Source organism: Labeo rohita, chromosome 9, assembly GCF_022985175.1.
Source record: "Labeo rohita strain BAU-BD-2019 chromosome 9, IGBB_LRoh.1.0, whole genome shotgun sequence".
In the NCBI taxonomy this organism is placed as follows: domain Eukaryota; kingdom Metazoa; phylum Chordata; class Actinopteri; order Cypriniformes; family Cyprinidae; genus Labeo; species Labeo rohita.
The window spans coordinates 37,445,415-37,473,229 of NC_066877.1; the positions used below are offsets into that span (position 1 = coordinate 37,445,415).

General features: G+C 34.4%; 1 protein-coding gene across 1 annotated transcript in view; it reads left to right on the forward strand.

Annotated features, from left to right (window-relative positions):
* Window positions 1-27,815, forward strand: part of edar (ectodysplasin A receptor) — a 51,306-nt gene that overhangs the window by 7,279 nt on the left and 16,212 nt on the right. The window contains exons 2-5 of the mRNA XM_051118430.1: window positions 8,320-8,404; window positions 11,450-11,572; window positions 21,990-22,171; window positions 26,066-26,151. Of these exons, the coding sequence (XP_050974387.1) occupies window positions 8,354-8,404; window positions 11,450-11,572; window positions 21,990-22,171; window positions 26,066-26,151 (442 nt within the window). The 5' untranslated portion in view covers window positions 8,320-8,353. The remainder of the gene's footprint in view (window positions 1-8,319; window positions 8,405-11,449; window positions 11,573-21,989; window positions 22,172-26,065; window positions 26,152-27,815) is intronic.

Sequence of the window (27,815 nt, forward strand, 5' to 3'; positions counted from 1 at the left end):
TTTGAGTGTTTTTAATGGTAAACGGGTCTCAGTTGTGGAATCGGACGGGTCGTTCGGAGTAATAATATCTTCACCTTCTGCCTTCCCCTAGGAACAGATATTTCAGGGCTGTTAATGATAAGGATAATGATACTCTGTGTATTTATCTTAGATTATGTGGTCGTTATAAGATTAATAACCCGGGGCGGCGAGTCTGCGGTCGACTTTCAAACAGAGGCAAGCCCGGGCAGCGTCCGTCAGAGCGCTTGTGTTGGGAGCGCGGTGCATTCCAGCCCGGCGTGTGGAGAGAAAAGCGCTGGATCTGGATTCTGATGAAAGCGTCTTGTGGGCGTGTGTGTTCGTTTTGTCAGATAATGAGCCGAGGGGCTCAGGGGCACAGGCGTTTGGCGCTCGCTTCGTTTCCTGCAAAAATAACTTCTTCTGCTCTCCCTCTCGCCCCCCCTTCATCCTTTTTTAAGTCCTATGATGAAACGCAGAGCTGAGGGGTTCGTCGCAGACAGACGTTTTGTCTCCCCGTCAGGCCGGCGGTGGCTGTTTTGTGCTCATTGGAGGAAGGTGCCTCACTAAGTGCCTGATGGGATTGTGTGGTCTGAGCAAATATTCTGAGCATTTTCAAGCAAGTCATCCATTTGCAGATTGATTCCCACTAAATAAACACTGTGACTCTAACACTTTGTTCGAGCATCACGACCAACCGGAAATGTTTTTTTTTTTTTGTAATATGCTTGAAAATAGTCATCATTTTTTGTTAGAATTACAGAACAGTGTTATTTTGTATTCAAAAGTTTTAATTAGCCTTTTTTAGTTGAATTATTATTAGTTTAATTATTAGTTTAATTATTTTGTGTGTGGGGAGGGAGGTATTTTTATAGCTTTTTTTAATTTCTATCTAGTTTTAGTTTTATTTAACTTCTAATTTTGGTAACTTTAGTATTTAAACTACAGCTTCAGTTAGTGCCAAGGCAGCATTTTTATTTTTATTATTTTAAAAAATAAGTTATTTGTAATAAATGTAAGTATTTGTAATTTTGTTATGTGCCATTGTTATTTTGAGTTTTAATTTTTCTATTTAACTTAAATTTTGTGTCAGTTCTAATTTGTAATTTTAATAGTTTAACTAAAGTTTGTTTCAGTTACCAAGGCCACATTTTAATTTTAATTTCAAAATGAAAGTTTATTTATAATAGGCCTAAATTTGAGTAATTTTGTAAAAGTTTTTATATTTATATTTAACTTTCAGTTCTAGTACTTTAACTATTTATTTTTTAGTTATAAAGGCAACATTTTTTTATTGTAATTTTAAAATTAAAGTAAAATGTAAATGTTAGCATGTGTGCTTTTGTCATTTCTATTTGTTTTTTTTTTATATTTTTATTTAGCTTTAACTAATTTTAATTTCAGTTCTAGTTTTTTAGTACTTCATCTAAAGCCTGTTTTATTCAGTTGCCAAAGCAAAATTTTTAATTCCAATTTTTAAAATAAAATAAAAAAAAGTTTATTTCTGATAAACTTACATTTTATTTTAAGTATTTAATTGACTATTTATAATATATTAAACTAATATTTATATATATATTTTTTCAGTTGTTTTACAGACAACATTTCTAAATAGTTTTAGATTTCATTTTAGTTAACAGTAACAACACCGGTGTAGAATTGAAACACTTCACACGTCGTTACAGCAGAAATGTGTCTTTCTTCACTAAACCCGTATGATATCTGATCGTTTTTCTGCTGATATTGATAGTGATGCGGTTTGTGTTGTCGTTATCTGTGATCCTTTCCTCTCTTTGTGTTCACGTGTATTTTCTCAGTAAGATCTGCTCTCCCTCATGCAGCGAGGCATCATGGGGGCTGCAGTGTGAAAGCCGAGCGTTTGAGCTCAGAGCCGATGTTGATGCGGGTGAGTTCAGATGACAGCGCTACCGCTATAAAACACGCTCAACTTCTCAGCTTCAGCAAACCATAAGACATTAGTGCAGTGAACGGAGACCATCACACATTACAGCAGCGGGTCGCGACCTTTACAGCATCACAGGCCAAAAAAAGAACTTTCGTTTTTACCAAAAATAAACTAAGCATTTGAATACTTTGTTTTGCCCAAACTTATTTTAGCAAGGGATGGACAAATCTGCTTCTCAAACTAATTAAACTGAATTAAAACCTGAGACTGGTTTTTAAGAACAGATGCTCTTGAAGAAACAAAATTTGGTCTAGAAACAGTCTTGACTCATTATTTGTGTATGTGTGTGTAATCACTGTTGTTGTTATTTTGGCTGCATCTGTAGTTAACGGGTTAGTTAACCCAAAAATGAAAAGTACTCACTCATCTATGTCAGAACGCCGGCTCCTGCATCAGCAGCATCACATGCATCCCTCGTGGTGTTCTTGTAAACGTGCATCAAAGACACCAAAAAGAAGAAATTGTTGCATAAAGTCATTACTTTTGCTTTATTTGGTTTTTACATTGACTATCACTCTCTCTCTCTCCCTCTCTATATAGACTCTATATATATATGTCTCATATTTATTACAATACTGATAAATGTCAGATTGTCTTGAATAGTGTGAGGTGACTGGATGATTTCAGCTGATTCCTATTGAACTGCAGCTCAAACTATTTCAAATCTAGTGAATGAAGCTACAAACTCCATCATAATGCACAATGTTTCCATCTAACATGTATTTTTCTCTTTGTAAGCATCATACTTTTTTTTCGCTTATTTCAGTTAATGTCATAAAACTAGCGAGCTAAGCCAGTAGTAGTACTGACAGTGTTGTGTAAACATGTCTGAAGACGCGAAAATAGGAACAGATGAACCGAATCAATTGAGCGAGTCATTTAAGATGGAACCGTTTCGATTGATTCAAACTCGTGATTCCGATCATTCATTTCATGGCTTGTAATATTTTTAAAAAAGCACGTATAGTGATGGGTGAAACGGAGCTTTTCAAAACAATGAATAATTTTGCGACGCAATAGTTTAATTGATTCGCTCCAGTCGGATCGCGTATCGAATCATTTGATTCAGATCGAGACTTGGGATGGGTTTGCGAATCATTTGATTTGGATCGAAACTTCGGAATCGGTTCGCGAATCATTTGATTTGGATTGAAACCTCGGAACGGGTTCGCGAATCATTTCACTAATTCAGTGATTCGAGCTTCGCGCGTCGACGTCCTGATCTGAAATGATGGTTCACGAATCATAATTTAGATCGGGGATTCGGATCGCGAATCATTTGATTCAGATCGAGACTTTGGAATGGGTTCGCGAATCATTTGATTTGGACCGGAACTTCGGAACGGGTTTGCGAATCATTTGATTTGGACCGGAACTTCGGAACGGGTTTGCGAATCATTTGATTTGGATCGAAACTTCGGAATCGGTTCGCAAATCATTTGATTTGGATCGAAACTTTGGAATGGGTTCGCGAATCATTTGATGTAGATCGGAACTTCAGAATGGGTTTGCGAATCATTTGATTTGGACCGAAACTTCGGAATCGGTTCGCGAATCATTTGATTTGGATCGAAACTTTGGAATGGGTTCGCGAATCATTTGATGCAGATCGGAACTTCGGAACGGGTTTGCGAAATCATTTCACTAATTCAGTGATTCGCGATTCGCACGTCGAAGTCCCGATCTGAAATGATGGTTCGCGAATCATAATTTAGATTGGGGATTCGGATTGCGAATCATTTTGATTTAGATCGGAACTCTAGAACGGGTTCGCGAATCATTTCGCTAGTTCAGTGATTCGCGATCCGCGTGTCGAAGTCCCGATCTGAAATGATGGTTCGCGAATCATAATTCAGATCGGGGATTCGGATCGCGAATAATTTGATTCAGATCGAGACTTTGGAATGGGTTCGCGAATCATTTGATTTGAACCAGAACTTTGGAACGGGTTTGCGAATCATTTGATTTGGACCGGAACTTCGGAATCGGTTCGCGAATCATTTGATTTGGATCGAAACTTTGGAATGGGTTTGCGAATCATTTGATTTAGATCGGAACTCTAGAACGGGTTTGCGAAATCATTTCACTAATTCAGTGATTCGCGATTCGCACGTCGAAGTCCCGATCTGAAATGATGGTTCGCGAATCATAATTCAGATCGGGGGTTCGGATCGTGAATCATTCGATTCAGATCGAGACTTTGGCACGGGTTCCCGAATCATTTGATTTGGACCGGAACTTCGGAACGGGTTTGCGAATCATTTGATTTAGATCGAAACCTCGGAACGGATTCGCGAATCATTTGATTTAGACCGAAACCTCGGAACGGATTCGCGAATCATTTGATTTGGATCGGAACTTCGGAACGGGTTTGCGAATCTTTTGATTTAGACCGAAACCTCGGAACGGATTCGCGAATCATTTGATTTAGATCAAGACTTCGGAACGGATTCGCGAATCATTTGATTTAGATCGAAACCTCGGAACGGATTCGCGAATCATTTGATTTAGATCGAAACCTCGGAACGGATTCGCGAATCATTTGATTTGAACCGGAACTTCGGAACGGATTCGCGAATCATTTGATTTGAACCGGAAGTTCGGAACAGGTTCGCGAATCATTCGATTTAGATCGAAACCTCGGAACGGGTTCGCGAATCATTTGATTTAGATCGAAACCTCGGAACGGATTCGCGAATCATTTGATTTGAACCGGAAGTTCGGAACGGGTTCGGGAATCATTTGATTTAGACCGAAACCTCGGAACGGATTCGCGAATCATTTGATTTGAACCGGAAGTTCGGAACGGATTCGCGAATCATTTGATTTAGACCGAAACCTCGGAACGGATTCGCGAATCATTTGATTTAGATCGAAACCTCGGAACGGATTCGCGAATCATTTGATTTGAACCGGAACTTCGGAACGGATTTGCGAATCATTTGATTTGAACCGGAAGTTCGGAACAGGTTCGCGAATCATTCGATTTAGATCGAAACCTCGGAACGGGTTCGCGAATCATTTGATTTAGATCGAAACCTCGGAACGGATTCGCGAATCATTTGATTTGAACCGGAAGTTCGGAACGGGTTCGGGAATCATTTGATTTGAACCGGAACTTCGGAACAGGTTCGCGAATCATTCGATTTAGATCGAAACCTCGGAACGGATTCGCGAATCATTTGATTTGAACCGGAAGTTCGGAACGGGTTCGGGAATCATTTGATTTAGATCGGAACTTCAGAACGGATTCGCGAATCATTTGATTTGAACCGGAACTTCGGAACAGTTTTGCAAATCATTTGATTTAGATCAAAACCTCGGAACGGATTCGCGAATCATTTGATTTAGATCGGAACTTCAGAACGGATTCGCGAATCATTTGATTTTGACCGGAAGTTCGGAACAGGTTCGCGAATCATTTGATTTAGATCGAAACCTCGGAACGGGTTCGCGAATCATTTAGTTAGTTCAGTGATTCGCGATCCGCGCGTTGAAGTCGCGATCTGAAATGAAGGTTCGCGAATCATTATTCAGATCGGGGGTTCGGAGCGCGGATCGCGAATCATTTGATTTTTGTGAATCTTTTGCTTCAGATCAGGGCTTCGGAGTGCTTATCGCGAATCTTTTTCTGATTTCTGTATTTTAATCAAACAGTATGAAACATCAAACCATTACATCACTTGTTATAATTTTCAAGGGTGTAGAATTCAGTAGATACTCTGACATGTCCCTACCAATATTCAGAATCTACTAAAGTGACTTATTAATCAAACAATAGAATGTGTTTTCTGCTGTTATGTTCCCAAAAATGCCAAAATCAAACCTGCACCCTTGACTTCAACTAAAGCTTATTTACTTTAGTTGCCAATGCAACATTCTAACTGCACTTTTAAACAGCTTTTTGCTGTGCTTTTATTTTTTTATATTTTTATTTCACTTCTAGTTTGTCATGTTAATAAATATATTAATAAATTAATAAATAATAAATACTTTTTAAATCTAATTTTAAAATTGAAGTTTGTAATAAACATCTGTTTTTGTATTTTTCTATGTGCTTTTGATGTTATTCATTTATTTAAATATTTCTCGTCAGTGAATGAACACGTGTCGTGTGAGATTTTCTCCCCTTTCCTCTGTTTTTGGATGTTCTTTTGTCTCTCTGGAGGTCTGTGCTGTTGTGTAGTTTTCTTCATTGTGTTTTAATAGAAATGTCAGAGCACAAGTGATGTAGAAGCGTTGATGGTTTTCACGCTGATGAGAAAGACATCTCATGATTGCATGATTTTTCTAAGCCGAGTTGGGTGTAAAATCATTCTAAATGTAATTATATTATCACACAGCTCTAATCTGATAAATGCGACTACACGACACGGTTTTTGACAAAGCTGCTTTGAAATGATGTGTATGGTGAGCAGCGTTTTAGAAATAAATTTGACTTGACGTGTCTCACATCCGCAGCGTCCCATAAAGCAGTTGTTTCCGGCGATAATGAGTTAGTGATTTCAGTAAAGATCAAATATGATCAGTGTGTCATGACATGTGAGTGTCACTGCTGTCGTTCGCTGTTGTTTGTCTCAGGATTTCATCATCGGCGCTCTGATGGATGTTTTCGTTCTGTTCCTCATGATGTCTCATTTAGAGCTCATAAATCACCAGAACACCAAGTGTGTTTTTCATAACGCAGTTTCAAGCGAATCTGACGACTTGTTGCTGAACTGATACACGCACGTGACTCCTGTGGATTACAGCCATATGAACTACACTGTGAACATAAAACGGATAAGATACGGCTCATTTTCTGCCAAGACATTTCCTTTAACCCTAAAACACAATGGAAAAAAATGAAAATGTGCTGCAAATGTGCTCACCCTCAGTTCATCCAAGATTAGGATGAGTTTGTTTCATCATCAGATTTGTAGAAATGTGCCATTCCATAACTTGCTCATCAATGGATGTGAATGGGTGCCGTCAGAATGAGAGTCCAAACAGATGATAAAACATCACAATAATCCACAAGTAATCCACAGCACTCCAGTCCATCAGTTCACATCTTGAGAAGACAAAAGATGAAACAAATACAATATTATGACGAGTCCATAATCCATAATAACATTTCCTCCAGTGAAGAAGTCCATCTCCTGTTGTCTCTCACATCAAAATCCAGCCACATGTTTGTTTGGAGCTGTTTTGGTTTGTAAACGGTGTTTGATCTGTGCAGATTTCTCTCCTGATTCAGACCACTTTTTCACTGGAGGAAGTGTTATCATTGTTTTATTACTTAAAATAAAATAAATAAAAATAATACAATTTAAAATGATTACTTATTAATTAAAAATAATAATTATTATTTTGAATTAGCCTTTATTTTTATATTTTTCAGTTTTCATTTTTATATTTTCAATTTGAGTAATGTTCTAATGTGCTTTTGTCATTTTATTAAATATTTCTTCTTTTTCTTCTTTTTCTTAATCTTATTTTTATGTCTTATATATTTTTTTATTTTTTTATTTTTATATTTTATATTTTTTTATTTCCATTTTAGTTTTGGTAATTTACTTCACTTAGTTGGCAATACTTCTTACATTTTTTTAGTTTGAAAAACTTTAAACAAGTTTAATATTTTTGTGTTCTTTTATTAATATTTATTTCATAATATTTCATTTATTTGTATTATATTTTTAGTTTTAGTCATTTTAATGACTAAATTAAATGTATTTATTTTAGTCAGCATTTCTCATTTTTTTCTCATTTTTTAAATTAATTTCTAAGTTTTTAAGTTTAAGCTTAAGTTGATCACATAATATTCATATTTTATTTTATTTTAGCTTTATTTTAATTAATTAAAACTGTTTTAGAAAACAGTCATTTCCTGAAGTTAAAATTCCATTCACAGTCCTTTATGAAGAATTTTATAGTATGGATTACGGACCTGCATTTTAGCATGGTTTAAAGCTAAAAACGTTGTCTTGATGGATTTGTTTCATCTTTTGTCTTCTCAAGATGTGAACTGATGGACTGGAGTGGTGTGGATTACTTGTGGATTATTGTTTTAATGTTTTTATCAGCTGTTTGGACTCTCATTCTGACGGCACCCATTCACATCCATTGGTGAGACAGAGATGGAATGACACATTCATACAAATCTGATGACGAAACAAACTCATCCTAATCTTGTATGACCTAAGGGTGAGCACATCTATGAAAAATCTTCATTATTGGGTGAATTATTCCTTTGATTGTGACATATTTGTCCAAAAAAAACTTAGTATGAGTCATTTTGCATCTTGTTTTATATTTGTACTGGAAAACAAGAGAGAAACACTGAGAAAGAACATCGTTTTTTGTCATTTCAGAGCTCCTCAGGTGGAAGACAACAACAAGATCAACATGGGCCAGAAAGGAGGACGGACGCGATCACACCTCCTGCCTTTTCTTCTGGTAAGTCCCTCCGACAGCAGAACCCGATCCAGCCACGACCGCAGCCCATCCAAACACGGGCGACGTCGACTACAAAGGCGTCTTTGAGCGCCATGTTAATCTGTCTCTGAACGCGTCTCCCACCTCCTTCACGTTTGCAACACCAAATCTGTCTGGCCGCGTTCCCAGAATGTAATTTCTCTGCGCAGCGTCTTAATGATAGGCTTTTAATGCCCTTCCAAAGAGCCGTGAGATGTTCAAACGACAGGTTATCTGCGAGTGAGACGCTCTGGAGAGGAGATCTGTATAATCCCGCTTATTACGGCTAAATCAGCCCTCAGTGTCAATTGAGCCTTTGTTGAAGGGAAAACTGCTGCCACCTGATAATACCAGCGTTACGCTCCATTCTCACAAAGGCTGCGACTTACAGCACCATAATGTCACGTCTAATGATCTACAACCACTTTAAGTCAACTTAAGACACAGTCAGGCTTATATTTAGTGGTGCATTCAGCACACTTCATAATTTGATAGTATACAGAAGTGATGTTGAAAGAAAATTCTGCCTAATATTTTCTAATTTGATGATTCAAAAGTATCACTAAAAACATCCCATCATGTACATGTTTAATCACAAAATAAGTTAAAAAGCAGTGTTTTAGAGACTGTTATTGTAGGTTTTATTAATATTTTGATACTTTTTTATATATTTCAAGTTTTAGTCATTTTTGTTGTTTTTGTAATTTTTATTCTTTTTTGTTTCCTTTAAGTATGTGCATATAGTTATTAATGACTGTTTCACCTTTAGTTATTTTAGTGCATCAAGTGAAACTACATGAAAATAAGAAATGCTACTAAACTAAACTAGCTGAAATTCAAGTTTTAATTTGTTTACAAAATAAGTTTTGCATTTTTATTTAAATCAGTTAATTTTTTTTTTTCAAGTGACAAAGGTTTTTATGGTTTTAGTTTTTGTTAATATTATAATAAATTTATAATAAATATTTATAAAAAACAAAACAAAAAAAAACACCTAATATTACCCAATTTGATGATTCTGAACATCCCATCGTGTACAGTTTTATCACAAAATAAGTTAAAAGCCAGTGTTGTTTTGGAGACTATTATTATAGTTTTTATTTATTTTTTAATATATTGTTAGGTTTAATATTATTTTTTTTCCTTTAAATATGTCCATATAGTTATTATTGTTGTATATTAGTTATAATGACTGTTTCACTTTTAGTTATTTTAGTGCCATCAAGTGAAACAACGTTTCAATTAGTTTACAAAATTAGTTTTACATTCTAATTTATTTAAGTTAAAAATTATGTTTTTTCAAGTGACAAAGGTTTTTATGATTTTAGTTTTAGTACCATAATAAACATCTGGCTCATGTTTGCATTTTCTTTCTAACTGCTAATTTGTAAAAAAAGACTTAATATTACCTAATTTAATTATTTTGAGTTTAAAAATATCAGTAAAAATTCTGTCATATTTATTTATTTATTTTCCACAAAATTAGAATGGAGAATTTTTTTTCAATTATATGTATTTATCATCTTTAATGCACTTATCAAAATAACAAAAGCAGTCAAATGTCCAAAGGTTACTGACAAAAAGTTTTCAAAATGCATCATTTCACTTACAGTCTGCAAAGGACTGGAAAAATGTCTTAAAATACTTAATTTAATGACAAAGAACTTCACGAAATAAGCAAAATCATCTGTGGCTGTTTGGATGTGTAAAAGCAGGAAACATCTGCTCACATTTGCATTTTCTTTCATAATTCTGAGCGTGAAATCAGGATCAGGAATCAAATAATGCCATGCATGTGAATTGATCAGAAAGTCTTAATCTGTATCAGATTCAGACAGGAATCTTTTTTTTCCCTGCTGATTAATGGACAGTACAAGACTTCTTCCACGTGAATGATTCTCAAAAACAAAAATTGAAATGCATGGTATTTAAAGAGAAAGTGTGATGAGAAAGAGCAAAACAGACAGTGTTTTTGCAAACAGCAGCACAAAATGAGTAAGAAACGAGTGCTGGGTTTGATTCAGCACATGCTGCCTGATTTGTCTGTTGTATTACTGTGCATTTCTAATTGTCTCTGCGATTAAGAACAGATGCGTTGTTCTGATCTAGTTACAAACACACAAACGTATTGTGCTTCCAAACCAAACTCAAACTCATCATGTCGCTCTCCAAATTCCCTGCCGTTTCATTTCCCCAGACATAAATTATGTGCACTTTTTATGAAGTAACAAATGTGATTTGAGGTGAAACAACAAGTTTGTTGTTTGTGGGTTTTGGCTTTGAGAGCCTCAGAGACGCGCACAGGCATTCGGTTCGTTACGAGCACACGGGAAGCGTTCGACCGCCGTGACTGGAGCAGGAATGTAATTAAGCGCGTGGGCGGAGCCGGATGTTGATTGGCTCGGGCTGAATGAGATGCTTTGTGGTTCTCAGCTTTAATTCTTTAATTGAACCTACACGGAACGATTTCCTTATTGCATCAGCATTTTCACACTTCACATTTAATGGTCTTCCTCTTCTGGGGAAGAAATATTTGTTTCTGCTTTTGTTTTTGTTTGATTGTTTCAAACATTGATGCAAGTTTGTAGGTGAACCTACATATATTTGTTTACAAATACATCAAAAACAGTAATATTGTAGCAAAAATGTAATTTATTTTTGTGATCAAAGCTGAATATTCAGCATCTTCAGTGTCACATGATGGGCTAAACTGATACTTTTGAACTTTCATCTGTGAATCCTAAAAATAAAATGTATCAGTTTCCACAAAAATATTGTGCAACACAATTGTTTTCAACATTGATAATAATCATAAATGTTTGTTGAGCAGCAAATCAGCATATCAGAATGATTTCTGAAGGATCATGTGACACTGAAGACTGGAGTGATGATGTTGAAAATTCAGCTGTTCATCACAAAAATGAATTTAATTTTAACACATATTCACATAGAAAACAGCTGTTTGGAATTATAAAAACATGTAATAATTTTTACTATTTTTACTGTATTTTTATGTGTGTGTTGCAGGTGTCCAGCATGTGTTTTGTGAGTGCCGAATACTCCAGTTGTGGAGAAAATGAGTATTATAATTACACAGTCAGCAGTTGCCAGCCCTGCCCACAATGTCAGCCGGGACAAGAGCCGTACATGGTGAGAAACACACACACACGTCCACAGAAAAACACACTCAAAACATCCACATTTACAGCTTTAGAGGGACAGTTCATCCTAAAAATCATCTTTCTGTCATTACATATTCACCCTAATGCCGTTTTACAGTTGTATGACGATCATTATCCTGCACTCTTAAAAATAAAGGTGCTTCATGATGCCATAGAAGAACCTTTTTGTGTAAATGGGTCCATTAACATCTGACAAAAGGTTATTTGTGGTGAAGGAAGATTATAAAAAAGTAAGAAAGAGATGGTTCTTTAAAGAACCTTTGACTGAATGGTTCTCTGTGGAACCAAAAATGGTTCTTCTTTGGCATCGCTGTGAAGCACCTTTAAAAGCACCTTTATTTTTAAGAGCGTGTGGAAAACAACAGGAGGGTTTTTGAGGAATCTTTTAATGCAGATCTTGCTCATACAGCAGCAGTTCATAGTGAACACGACTGTCAAACTCCAGTCAGAGCACATTAAAATGATGAGGTGCAGGGCAATGGAATAAAAAGCTAAATCTAGAGAGATGCATTTTTTAAAAACCTGTTCAGTCACTTTTTATTAAAAAAACTGAATGAGAATGAGATGACACTTGGAGACTTTTGCTGCATTAACTATGTGAACACACAAAAAGTGATGGACGTGATTCGGATGTGTTAAAGTGCTGAAAATAAGAAAGTAACACTTGAAAAGTTCATTTGCAAAAACAGATAACTCCGTTTTTAACCGTTTTTAAAAATCATGTTTTTTCATTGTGCACTCCAATTAATCTCAATCAAACTGCGGTTGAGTTATTTTAATTTGAAGTAAAAATAAAATACATATATATACAGCTAACTAACGCAATAAAACAATAATAACATGCTAACAATACAAAGCATGATTTTTGAAAATTAAAAAATGAGTTTTTGCAAATAAACTCTTTACTTGGTACCTTTGTGGTCAAAAATGACCAAAAATAGCTCATAAAAATTGTTTAAATTGTGCACAGTATCATACAATATCCTCAAATTGTAAATAATCAAAAATATAGATTTTTGCATTGATTTTCCTGAAAAAAAGTAACATTTGGACTGCGAAGGTACTAAGATTGACTGAAGAGGCCTATTAAAAGTTTCAGTTATCTTAAGTTGATCGCTGTTTTTAAAATGCAAAAGACAGAAGATGTGAGTGCAACAGTCAAACACGTCCGTCTAGTGCATGTTTACCTACAAAAACAACAGAAAAACAGAAACATGTTCTGTGTGAACGGACCCTAAAAGATACAGCTGAGGTCAAAAGTTTACATCCCCCTTTCAGAATCTGCAAAATGTTAATTATTTTGCTAAAATAAGAGGGATCATACAAAATGCATGTTATTGTTTATTTAGTACTGACCTGAATAAGATATTTCACATAAGAGATGTTTACAAATGACCCCGTTCAAAAGTTTTCATACACTTGATTCTTAATACTGTGTTGTTCCTGAATGATCCACATATGTGTTTTTTTGTTCAGTGATAGTTGTTCGTGAGTCTCTCGTTTGTCCTGAACAGCTAAACTGCTGCTGTTCTTCAGATAAATTCATTCTTAGGTTTTCCACCATTTTTGTGTATTTTAAACTCTTTCCAACAATGACTGTATGATTTTAAGATCCATCTTTTCACACTGAGGACAACTGAGGGACTCATATGCAACTATTACAGAAGATTCAAACACTCACTGATGCTCCAGAAGGAAAAACCATGCATTAAGAACCAGAGGGGGTGAAAACTTTTGAAATTTGAAGATCAGGGTAAATAAACCTTATTTTGTCTTCTGCGAAACATGTAAGTATCTTCTGTAGCTTCTGAAGGGCAGTACTAAATGAAAAAAAATATGATATTTAGGCAAAATAAGAAAAATGTGCACATTGTCATTCTGTTCAAAAGTTTTCACCCCCTGCTCTTAATGCATCCTTTTTCCTTCTGGAGCATCAGTGAGTGTTTGAACCTTCTCTAATAGTTGCATATGAGTCCCTCAGGATCTCAACATCATACAGTCATTGTTGGGAAGGGTTCAAATACACAAAAATGCACAAGAATTTGTGGGAGCTGAAGGATTTTTCTGAAGAACAGCAGGTAGTTTAACTGTTCATGACAAACTATTACTAAAAAGAAAGCTGTGGATCATTCGTAAACTTTTAAACAGGGACATTTTTATCAATTCAATTATTATTTTCTCTTGTGGACTATATGTACATCTTATTCAGGTCAGTACTACATAAACAATAACATGCATTTTGTATGATTCCTCTTATTTTGCTAAAATAATTAACATTTTGCAGATTCTGAAAGGGGGATGTAAACTTTTGACCTCAACTGTATCATTCCTAGTCTAAGTTCATATGTTAAATCAGATGACATCAGATTCATGTGAACTATTGTTGTAATACTTTACTTGTGCCACTTTTGAAACTATCTTGAGTTGAATGTTGCTTTTTACGTCCTTTTTGGAGTTTGACAGTCACATTCACTATGAACTGTTGTCGTATGGAGAAGAAGTGCATGAAGGTTCATCAGAAATTCAAAACTGTCAGCGCACGGGTTTGGAAGGACATGAGAGAGTCAGTAATGACTGTGTTTGAGCTGTGAACGGCTCCTTTAAGAGCTGATGGTCTTTCTCTCGACCACCCAGACAGCAGCCGCATCAAATGGCACTTCAGAAGATCTCGAGCGCTTAAAGAGAGACAACAGGTCTAACAGAGAGACACGTCTAACCTGAACCCCAAAGAGAGACTCTGTTCGTAGACATTGAGATACTTTCACGGTTCTGTTGATCAGGTTTGTCTCAAATACAAACCTGAGCTGAGGTTTTCACTGCTGACTGTAGCTGAATTCAACAGCTGAATGTGGTAAAACTCATTAAACAGTACTGTTTTTTTGTTTTGAATAAAACAAATATTACTGTAATATCTTTTACAAGACAATAGGATTTCAGTTTTTCTATTTCAAGTAACACATTGAGTTAAATGCTACATTTTGACAAGGAAAAACTGAAATAGTATTTTCTTGTAAAATGTCCTCTAATAATCATTGATTTTTTTCAACTTCAAAAAAGTTTTTTATCAGTTTATTATTATAAAATATGATTTTGTCCCTCATTTATAAATCTTTTTATTAGTTTTGTCACTATTATGCAAAGACCAAAGCTCAGTTCTGATCAGGATTATTATAGTAATAAAACAAAAAACAAAAACAAAAAAATGCCAAATGAAATAAAATAAACATCAACCGAAATAAAATATGTAAACTATGGGAAATAAAACAGTGTTTAAAAACAAATACTACAAAAAATGATTTTCTTCCTCAGTATTTATTTAAATGTTCTTAAATTAATATAAATTTACTGAAGAAGCTAAATCACTTACTATCTTAAGTCTTGTTAAGAAATTATAAGATTTTCCTTAAAACAAGAACAAATACCTGTCAATGGGATCAGAAAAGAACTATTTAATTAAAAGGAAAAACAAGATCATTTTTCTGACCTCAAAAAAAAAAAAACACACAATTTGTTGAGCCAACCTAAAATAATTTGTTACTCTGCTGTTTTAAAATTTTAAGTTGAATCAACTCAAATATCTAAGTTGTCACTTAGTACTTAACATTTCAACTTGACTAAACTTTTTTGAGTTGACTGAACTTAAATTTTACAGGCAGCCAGGGAACAAATTATTTTAAGTTGGCTTAACAAATTGTTTTTTACAGTGTATTTGTTTTTGTTGTAAACAAAAATTTTACCTCATTTTACTTAATTTAAATCCGTTTTAAGTCATTATTCTTCTTAAGTAAATATATCTTGATTATTTAAGGATGTTTAGATACTTGTACACTGTAAAAAACAATTTGTTAAGTCAACTTAAAATAATTTGTTACCCAGCTCCCTTAAAATTTAAAGTTCAGTCAACTCAAAGTTTATTCAACTTGAAATGTTAAGTTGTAGTAAATGACAACTTAGATATTTGAGTTGATTTAACTTAAATTTTTAAGGCAGCTGGGTAACTTACCATATCTAAGTTGTCACTTAGTACAACTTAACATTTTAAGTTGAATGAACTTTTTTTTGAGTTGACTGAACTCAACTGAAAAACAAAATATTTTAAGTTGACTCAACAAATTGTGTTTTTTTTTTTTCTACAGTGTACTGGAAAACAAAACAGAAATACTGAGGAAGAACATGATTTTTGCATTGTAGAATTAATCTGAGAAGCAAAACCATGCGCTGGTATCAAAATTAATATTAGGAATACACATCCCGTCAGAATCGTTCTTGTTTTTGAAAGCGTATGAAAATATCTCTTCACAAAATGACACGAATTCATGCAGAAATATGCACCAAAACAGCTATTATGGAAATGAGAGTCAATCTTTGCATAATTATACCTCAGTCTGAATGTGAAAATGAAAAAGTAAAATGATTCTGCTTTATATTTGAGCGTTTCACACTTCTACTGGAGTTAACGACGCCTTCGGCCTGTAATTTGAATGAGCTGTGATCTAAATGGAGCTCTCTTTCATTTCACGCTTCTCCAACGCAAACACGCGCAGGTATGTGGCGTTTCTGAAGCAGATGAATCAAGAGGAAGTTCAAAGCTTTGTGTTTGTTCGGGAGAAGAGTTCAGACGCTGATGGGCATCAGAACATCAATGAACTAGAGAAAAAACAAGCATTCTTTGTCTGAAACCTTCAAAAACATTTCCCTTATTTTCTACAATATAAGTCACGGTTTTGTATTGTCTGCTGTGAAACAACCTACATTTTGCAATTAGCATCAAGCACAAACATTTGGATTCGTCCCGAATGAGAGATGAAGTGAGCTCGAGTTTATTTATATAGTGTATTTCACACACACTGAACTTTAAATAAATTCGTTTAGGCTTGGCGATTATAAAAAATGGTGTTTATAATGAATGCCATTATAATTGATGCTTGTTTATGCTTATATTTGTCATTTTTATAGTGTTTATAATGTTCGTCAAATCATATTTTTTTTCTACAGCACTTAATACAAACATATATTCAGACTGATTCAAAGCAGCTTCTCAAAACGGAAAATAACAGTGTTAGTGTTGCAAAATTCATCAATTATGAAGCAAACTCAATTTCAGCTGTAAAGCAGAAGACAAGAGTCATTATTCAGATCAATTCTGATCAAATTATGTTCAGTGCCGTTAAATCAGTGATATTACTGAATATTAATTATCTGTTGAATGTTTGTAAATTTTTCATTTTATAAACTTTTTTTAGATATATTTTTAATATTAAAAAAAGCTTTATTTACATAACTTCTGAATGTAATAACAAAATGTTCCCACTTAAATGTCTTTTTTTCCTCTCTCTCAAAAATGCAATTTTTTATGCAAATTTATTAGCATTATTTTTATTTATTTGTTAATATTTGTTACAAATTTTTGTTACATTATTTACAATATTTCTGAAAGCAAAAAAATGTGACGTCAATTTAAAAAAAAAAAAGTCATAACTGCGAGATAATTATCAGAAAAAAAACTGTTAATTTTCTAACTTTTTTTTTTTGGCCACAGACTTTTTATCTCACAATTTGGACATTTCTTCTCAGACTGTGAGTTTATATCTCACAATACTTTATATTCTACAACTTAAATGTTTTTTCCTCTCTTTCTTTCTCAAAAATGCAAAATGGCCCGTTGCAACTTATTTGCCTTTTTTCTGCTTTTCATTTACATTATTTACATTATTTCTAAATGTAATAACAAAATGTAACTTATACATTGATACATTGATGTTTTTTTCTTTCTTTTTGGTCAAAAATGCAATTTTGACCCAGTGCAACTGATTTAGTATTATTTTTATTTATTTTTTAATATTTGTTGTTAAAAAGTAACATTATTTAAAATATTTCTGAAAGCAATAAAATGTGACACATCAATTAAAAAAAACATAATTGTGAGATAATTCTGAAATAAAAACTGTAAACCTTGTAACGTTTTTTTTTTTTTTTTTTTTTTTTTCGGCCACAAAATAAGGTAATTGTGACTTTTTATTTCACAATTTGGACATTTCTACTCAGACTGTGAGCTTATATCTCACAATTCTTTATATTCTATAACTTAAATGTTTTTCTCTCTCTTTCTTTCTCAAAAATGCAATTTGGCCTAGTGCAACTTATTTTCCTTTTTTTTTTTCTAAATGTATAACAAAATGTGACTTATACATTGATGCAACTTTTCTTATTATTTATTTATTTTTTGCTATTAAAATGCTATTTTGACCCAGTGCAACTTATTCTGCATTATTTGTATTATTTGTATTTTTTATTATTTGTTAAAAACATTTAGTTACATTATTTACAATATTTCTGAAATTAATAATATGTGACATACATGTCAATAAAAAAGTCTTTTTTTTTTGGCCACAGAATAAAAAATGTAACTGTGAGTTTACAATTCTTTATATTCTACAACATAAATGTTTTTTTTCTCTCTCTTTCTCTCTTAAAAATGCATTTTGAACCAGTACAACTTTTGTATTATTTTTATTTATTTATTAATATCTCTTTAAAATGTTACATTATTTACAATATTTCTGAATGCAATAACAAAATGTGACTTATACATGTCCATTTAAAAAAAAAAAAAAGTCATAATTGTGATAAAAAAAACTTTCGAACTGTTTTTCGGCGACCGAAAAAAAAAAAAAAAGGTATTTGTAACTTTTTATCTCACAATATCTCGCAGTTCTTTATATTCTATAACTTCATTTTTTTTTTCTCTTTCTCTCTTAAAAGTTGCCCGGTGCAACTTATTATTTTTCCTTTTTTTTTTTTTTTTGTTTTTTTGTTTTGTTAACTTTTTTAATTTACATTATTTCTGAATGTAATAGCAAAAATGGGACTTATACATTGATGCAACTTAAATGTTTTCTTGTTTGTTTGTTTTTTGGTCAAAAATGCTATTTTGACCCAGTGTAACTTATTTTCCTTTTTTTTTCTTTCTTTTAATTTTTATTTATATATTACTTTTTATTGGTTTACATTATTTCTAAATATTAGAACAAAAAGACTTGTATATTGATGCAGTTTAAATGTGTTTTTTGCCCTTTCAAATTTTTTTGGGAAAATGTAGTACTGAAAAAAACATTTAAAAACAATAATCACAACACAAAAAGGTCTTGAAATGCTGCATTCCTGAACAATCCAGTAAGGCTGCTGCTCACGGGGCCAGAGATGATCTTGATTCAATAGAAGCAGATAAAAGACGTTTGAGCTTTAAAGCATGTTTTGCTCCCCATGAAGTGAGTGTGTGTGTGTGTGTTTGTGTGTTTGTGTCTTGCAGAATTGAAATGCATGTTGGGGTGAATGTCAGAACAGAGAAGGACTTTTCAATAAGTTTTAAAGCAGAGCAGATGGCGAGTACCAACATCTCAATCTCTTTTATCTCCGCTCAAAACTCCCAAACCGACACCGGAGGCCAAAAGAACAAAGCGCTGCACCTCTGCCCACCAAAGACGCCTAATCGACTCATTACGCTAATTAAGAGCTCAGCGCTTTAGATGCTGACGAGAACATTCAGAAATGACAAGAAAATAATAGTAGAGCCGAAACGGCCCCGGGGAGACGTTCCGACGGAGCCTTTCATGTCGCGCGAGCCGTAACATCCGAACCGGCGCGGACTCCGCTGGAAATGTTTGCGTATGGGAGAGTTGTTGTGGACGGCGAAGGAAAAGCCCGCTCAGATGTTACTGTAACGTAGTGGATGTGTCCGGCGTTATGAAACGAGCCGCCGCCGGTGGAGACTCACGGGTGGGATGTTTCATCACGACATGTTTCTCATTAAGCGTGTTTGAGCGGATGGTTCTGGCAGGTCGCTGAACTTGTGCAGCTGCTGCATCATCGCTTGCTTCATATCTGCGATTAAAAACAACTGGATGTTCAGTTCAGGGCACACGTTCATTTCTGATCAGTTAAAGATCAAACACGTCACAGCTTCAACGCGCAGCACTGCCTTAACACCGCTCACATAATCAATCAGAATTAATCAGTCTGACAAAACTCAGTTCAAACCGACATTCTAATATTTCTCATCTATTTATCTGTCATTAGCCTAGCAGCTACAATCATGCTAATACCTTGCTAATCATGCTAGCAACATGCTATTAACATGTTAATCATGCTAGAAGTATGCTAGTAACTTGACAATCATGCTAGAAACATGTTAGCAACATGCTAACAACTTGTTAATCAAGCTAGCAACATACTAGCAACATGCTAATCATGTTAGAAACATGCTAGCAACTTGCTAATCATGCTAGAAACATGTAAGCAACCTGTTAATCATGCTATAAACATGCTAGCATCATGTTAACAACTTGCTAATCATGCTATAAACATGCTAGCAACATGCTAACAACTTGCTAACCAGGCTAGAAACATGCTAGCAACATGCTAACAACTTGTTAATCAGGCTAGAAACATGTTAGCAACATGCTAACAACTTTGTAATCATGTTAGAAACATGCTAGCCAACATGTTAACAACTTGCTAATCAGGCTAGAAACATGCTAACAACATGCTAACAACTTTGTAATCATGTTAGAAACATGCTATTAACATGCTAATCATGTTAAAAATCATGTTATTAACATGCTAATCATGCTAGAAACATGCTAGCAACATGCTAACAACTTTGTAATCATGTTAGAAACATGCTATTAACATGCTAATACCTTGCTAATCATGCTAGAAACATGCTAGCAACTTGATAATCATTCTAGAAACAAGCTAGCAACATGCTAATAATGCTAGAAACATGTTAGCAACATTATAATAACTTGCTAACCATGCTAGCAACATGCTGTTAGCATGGTAATCATACTAGAAACACGCTAGTAACTTGATAATCATGTTAGAAACATGCTAGCAACTTGCTAATCATGCTAGGAACATGATAGCAACATACTAGAAACTTGCTAATCAAGCTAGCAACATGTTAATAACTTGCTAACCATGCTAGCAACATGCTATTAACGTGTTAATCATGCTAGAAACATGCTAGCAACATACTAGGAACTTGCTAATCAAGTTAGCAACATGCTAGCAACATGATAATCATGCAAGAAACATGCTAGCAACATGTTAACTGCTTGGTAATCATTCTAGAAACATGCTAGCAACTTGCTAGTTATATTAAAAACATGTTAGCAACTTGTTAATCATGCTAGAAACAGACGAGCAACATGTTAACAACTTGATAATTATGGTAAAACATGCTAACAACTTGCTAATCATGCTAGTAACATGCTAGCAACATGCTAGCAACTTGCTTATAATTGTTAGAATCATACTAACAACATGGGAATTATCTATCTGTCTATCTGTCTGAAAGACTGCATTCAAACTTTAACCTTTTTAAAATTACTTTAAACTTCAAACTATTTCAAACTGAAAACCATCAAACTTAAAACTTTTTAAAACTTTTCAAACTTTTTGGTCCAGCTTCCTCAAGCCAACTTAAAGTTTGTCTTGAAAATAAAAGTCCTTTTTGTTTTGTTTTGTTTTTTTTTTCAAATCGCTAAATATAAACTCAGAATTCTGACTTTTTTTTCACATCTTGCAATTCTTTCCACCACAGAATAAAAGAATAGAAAAAGGTCATAAAAAAGGAATCTTTGTCACAAATCTGCCTTTTTTTCTTGCAAATCTGCATTTATATCTTTAAATCTTAAATCAGTTTATATCTTGAAAAAGTCTGATTGTGAGATCGAAAGGTTGAAATTACCTTTTTTGTTAAAAAAAAAAAAAAAACAGAATTGTGAGATACAGAGTTTCTTGCAGTTCCAAGTTTACATCTTGCAATTTTGTTTTTTTCTTTTTACCACAGATTAAAAAAAATGTAAAAAGGTAATTGCAACTTTTTATCTTGCAGGTTTTTTGCACAGTTTGAGTTTGTCTTGCAATTCTATGATTATATTTCTCTTTTTTTTCTTGCAAATCTGCATTTATATCTCACAATTCTGAGTTTATATCTTGAAAAATATCTTGATTTGTGAGATTAAAAGGTTGCAATTACCTTTTTATTTTAAAAAAATCTTCTTGCAATTCTGTTTTTTTCTCACAGTTTTGCAAGTTTATGTCATAATTCTGACTTTTCTTCTCAGAATTCCATGTTTATATAATGCAATTCAGAGTTTATATTTCTCCTAATTAGGTAGGTAAGTGCAAACAAACAAATAAATAAATAGCCAGAATTGCAAGATGTAAAGTCACATTTTTTAATCCCATGGCAGAAACAAGCTGTTCATCTCTGTGAATCTGTTTTAAACCAATTTGTGTCGGTCAAAGTGCTGTAGAAATGAAGGTGACTGGATCTGAAGATGGAGTGTGAAGTGATTTCTGTACCGTGTGTTTTTCAGAACTGTGGTTACGGCACTAAGGATGACGATTACAGCTGCGTGGCCTGTCCGGCAGGGAAGTTCTCCAAAGGCAAATACGAGATCTGCCGTCGCCACAAAGACTGCGACTCGCTGTATCGCGCCACCGTCCTGACGCCCGGCACTCTAGAGAGCGACGCCGAGTGCGGACCGTGTTTACCGGGGTAAGAAAACACTGCAGGAACACCAACAACACAGTGTTGAAAGTTCACAATGCAGAAGCTCATTAAAACGGCAATAGACGAGAGTTTATTCCACTCCTGATGCCCAGTGATGATGAATGTTTACTGACCGGGGCTTCTGATTTTATTAGATTTAAAAGAGCATTTGCCCTCACTCACGTCACATGCGACTGACACAGAAAAACCATCTCTGACTCATAGCACTCAAAGTTCTCACTGTTTACAACTAGATAACAAAAAAAAAAAAAATTCTGGCTTGAGAAAGTCTAACCACAATGTTTGTGTTAATGTTAAGTTAAAATGCTTTATAATATTTGCAGATTGCTTGTTACATCTGAAACTGGTTGTCTGTCGTGTTTTAATGCATTGTGCTTTCTAAAGGTGAAACAATGAATAGATACATGTATTATAATGTATTATGTAGTTACAATAATTCATGAGATCATAATGTGCATTACAAGGCATAATTAATGCATTAAAATACTTATATATTACATTAGATATTGTATTATATTTAAGGGCCTCAAATAAAGTGTTACTGAATTTTCACCAAATTATCTCAAAACTAAAGTTCTGCATGCACACACACATACATGTGCACACACACACACACACACACACGCATGCATACTCACATGAACACGCACACACACATGCACACACACGCATGTACATGTGCATGCACACATACTCACACACACATGTACGCACATACTCACACACGCGTGCACACACACTCACACATATGCATGCACGCACATGCACACTCAAACATGTGTTCACACACATGCGTGTACACACACACACACTCACACACCTCACATATGCATGTACACACACACTTAAACATGTACGCACATACTCACACTCATACACACATTCTAGCATATGTGGTTTACGGGGACTCTTCATAGGTGTAATGGTTTTTCTGTTGTACAAACTGCATTTTCTATTGCCCTACACCTAAACCTTCCCCTCACAAGAAACTATTGACAAATTTTGATTAAAAAAAAACACAGTTTAATATGTTTTTTAAGGCTTTTGGTTTACAGGGACACAGGAAGTGCACATGCACACACATGCGCGCACACACACACACACACACGACGGCTTGACGCTGCTGTAGCCACTTAAAGCAGAAGGTCTGGTTTCAATTGGCTTGAATATAAATATACAAAGTGCAGCTTTTTAAAAGAACATTATTGAGTGTGTTTAATATACTCTGCCTCAGGAAGTCTCTGCTGTTTCTGTTTTGAGGGACGTAAAGTCTGATCGCTGATCTTTCCTTTGAGATCGTAACTCACGATGGCTTTGATCAAGCGCTTGTGTTGGTCTGAACGTGAAGTTGGCTGCCAGCGGCGGCATGCACTGATGTGTTTTGTGTTTGAGGGCATCGGTGGCGTTTCGGCTCACTTCAGATAAGACACGAGCAGAGCAAAACATGCAGATGATCATAAAACACATTCAGCTCATTGACAACTCAGTTGTGTTGTTTTCTCTTTGCTGTCAATTGTTTTCTATGGAAGCTCGTTTCCACCACGGGATAAAAAAAAAAGAAAGGTAATTGCGACTTTATCTCACAGTTCAGTTTTTTTCCTCATAATTCTGAGTTTATATGTTGCAATTTAGTTTTTTTGTTTCTGCCATGGAAGAACGTTAAAAAAGGGTGATTTCACGTTTTTAATATCAAAATTCAGATTTTCTTCTGAGTTTATATCGCACAATTCTGAGTGAAAGCATCCTATAGTCAGCAATGTGCTTTTTTTAATTTATAGGGTACAACGGGGCTAAAGGCACACCCTAAGAGTTACATTCTACATTTGTATGGAACATTTATGGAGCAACAGATTTTGTGTGAAAATAAATCATACAAGTTGTTTATTTTGTTTAAAAATCTCATAAATGTATGAGGTGGCAAGGGGGGCCTTTTAAAAGGCACACAGTATTGATGCAAATACTTTAGCTAAAACAATGTTTTGTTTTGTTTTTAAATAATTAGTAATAATATTTAAATAAGTTAATACTTGTCCAAAACAATCACTTTAGCATAGTTTGTACTATTTTCTGCTTTTTTGATAAATAAAATTATTATTTTATTAAAATATGTTAATATAAAACATATTTTAGAATACAGAAACAAAATCATTTTAAATGTAAAGATTCTGAAAGCATTGAAGGAGATCCCATAATAATTTACTATAGATGTACAGTAGTAACAACAAATGATACTTGATTATATGATATGATTAATAGCATGTTTTTAAATATGATGGTTTCATTCAAAACATAGTGATTATCTCGACACCCACTTTAGCCCCGTTGTACCCTATAATTTCTTCTCTCATTATTGGTTGCAGTTCATTTTTAGATAAAAAAGTTTGTCAAAACAAACTTTAGGTTGGCTTGAGAAATCCTAGCTTGAAAGTTTAAAGCAGCTGTAAAAGTTTGAAGTTTTTAACTTTATGTAGATAGATTAGATGATTAGCATGTTGCTAACATGATTAGAATGCATTTAGCATGTTTCTAACATTTTTCTAGCATGTTTCTAGCATGATTAACATGTTATTTGCATGATAAGCATGTTACTAGAATGTTTCTAGCATGTTTCTAACATGATTAGCAGGTTCTTAGCATGTTGCTAGCTTGTTTCGAGCATGATTAACATGTTATTAGTATTTTGCAAGTCTATCTGTAGCATGATTAGCATGTTGCTAGCTTGTTGCTAGCATGATTAGTAAGTTGCTAGCATTGGGTACATTCCCAAAAGCAACCATGGTTGCAAGTTCCGTCATTAACAATAATGTTCATTGGAACTAACGACCATAGTTAGCTCATGGTGCTTTTGGGAAACGCAACCATGATTAGCAAGTTGCTAACATGTTTTTAACATGATTAGCAAGTTGTTAGCATGTTTCTAACATGATTAACTAGTTGTTAACATGTTTCTAGCATGATTAACAAGTTGTTAGCATGTTTCTAGCATGTTTCTAACATGATTAACTGGTTGTTAGCATGTTTTAGCATGATTAGCAAGTTGTTAGCATGTTTCCAATATGATTAGCTAGTTGTTAGCATGTTTCCAATATGATTAACAAGTTGTTAGTGTGTTTCTAGCATGGTTAGCAAGTTGTTACATTGTTTCTAACATGATTAGCAAGTTGGTAGCATGTTTTTAGCATGCTTAGCAAGTTGTTAGCATGTTTCTAACATGATTAGCAAGTTGTTTGCATGTTTCTAGCATGATTAGCAAGTTGTTAGCATGTTGCTAGCATGATTAGCAAGTTGTTAGCATGTTTTTAGCATGATTAGCAAGTTGTTAGCATGTTTTTAGCATGATTAGCAAGTTGTTACATTGTTTCTAACATGATTAGCAAGTTGTTACCATGTTTTTAGCATGATTAGCAAGTTGTTAGCATGTTGCTAGCATGTTTCTACAAAAATCGACAACATTTTTAAAAACACCAAATATTAGATGAAGCACAGAATCGACTTTGTGCCGCTGCCCGCGATCGCGTCAAAGATCAGACACATTTGCACGTGTATGTTGAAAAGCGGATGTTTTGTAAAGTGCCGGTTTAGAGGAAAGTCATATCAAAGGCGCCTTTTACCCCGCTGCACCCTACTATTTCTTCCCTCATTATTGGTTTCAGTTCATCTTTAAATAAAATATTTATTTCAGTTTAGTTTAGTTTGTTTACACATTCCATCTTTATGCCTGTAAAGTACGTCAGCGGTGGCTTTTATGTCTTTAATTTAGGCTTTTTCTTTATGTCAAACATTCTGAGTAACTGTTGTGTTTATAATGTGCCGTGAAGACTAAATCTTCCTTTGTTTTCAAATGCTGGTTTTTCTGAGTTTGTGTGTTTTCTGGTTCAGGTACTACATCCTGGAGAACCGTCCGCGTAACATCTACGGCATGGTGTGTCACTCCTGTCAGAACGCTCCTCGAAACATCAAAGAGTGTAAGAACATCTCAGATGCGCTCATGTCGTCTCCACCTGTCTCATTTGTATTCAGCGCCGCGTAAACACAATTACGTTAAACGCTTCCATTCCCGTTCTCGAGGCCCCACACAGAGTTTACCACACGATACAGATCGACTAACCCAAACCAAACTCAACCCAAAGCGGGACCCGGATCCGATCGTTCTAGCATGAGCGCGGAGTTCCTGCAACGAAACAAACAGCAGGTCATCAATAAAGCGGCCGTCTGGACTCCATCAGCCGCGCGTTTGCGGCGCATGAAGGTTTTTCAGATTTATTTTCCTTGTCTTGGCCCGGCTCTGGTGTTTGGCAGATCGTTCATAACACGCTCGAGTCGCTGATTAGCGGCGCATACCTGAAGCGCTGACTGCATGGAAACGAGCGCGGGGAACCGCGGAAATCACGGCCGCTTAACCTGCAGATTTAAGGCCGCGTAATCCGCTAAAACATGACCGCAAGTAGCAGCGGCGATTCCTCATTTCTGAATCAGCGACGTCTGCTTTCCATTCGGGGTTTGGGCTTTGACTTCACTTCGGATGAAATGTCACCGTTTGCGGAAGAGAGGGAAACTAATTAACTCCAGGTTTGACCGAGCGAGGGAGAGCCAAGCTTTTTATTGTTTTGTTTTGCTAATTTCTTCTTTTTTTTATTAAATCCCACTTTGTCTTCAGCCATGGGATGTTTCTCCAAAAAGAGAGTAAAGACTTTTTTGACCAACAAACAGCTTCTTGCACTAGTGATTTCAGCAAAACAGACTGATTTTTTAAATAAAACCACGCTAACGGAACAGACAATAAATAAATATTTTTTGTAAGAGCAGAAACTCCATTTAGACATCATTTCATTTGCATTTCTTTTCCTCTGTATGCTTCCTAATCAAATAGTCGCTCTGACCAATTCATTTATTTACACATTAGATCTTTAGATCTTTAATCTGTTCTGTATATGATTCACTAAAGATGAACTTGTCTTGCCTAAAGCTTACATAAACTCCTAGTTTCTTTAGATTTTTAGTGATGGACTGCAGAGCCACAGTTGTCTAATAAACCTGACATTATATTTTACAAAAATTTCACAGCTGTTTGCCAAGTTGATTTTGTTATTTTATTTAGATTATTTTATTATTGTTTTATTTTTATTTTTGTTTTTAATTTTATTTAGGATTTTTTTTTATTATTTTATAAATATAAAACTTATATAAATTCTTCATTTCTTTACGTTTTAGACTGCAGTTGTCTAATAAACCTGACATTATATATTACAAAAATTGATGGCTGTTTGATGAGTTGCTTTTATCATTTAATTATTGTTTTTTTTTTCCATTATTTAAACATTTCAGCAAAACTTAATATTAAAATAAAAACAATAAAATAAAAATCTAATAAATAAAAATATAAATTCTAAGAAAAATCATCCTAACTGAGCAGACAATAAATAAATATATTTATATTTATATGTAAATCAAAGAGCAGAAACTCTATTTTGGACATAACTGTGACACTATAGATTTAGACATTATTTCATTTGCATTTATTTTTTTCTAGTATACTTACTAATGCAATAATAAACTTAGCATAGTGTATCATGAATATTGTTGGCAGTCTGATAAATTGATTTTATTTATATTTTTTTTTACTTACACA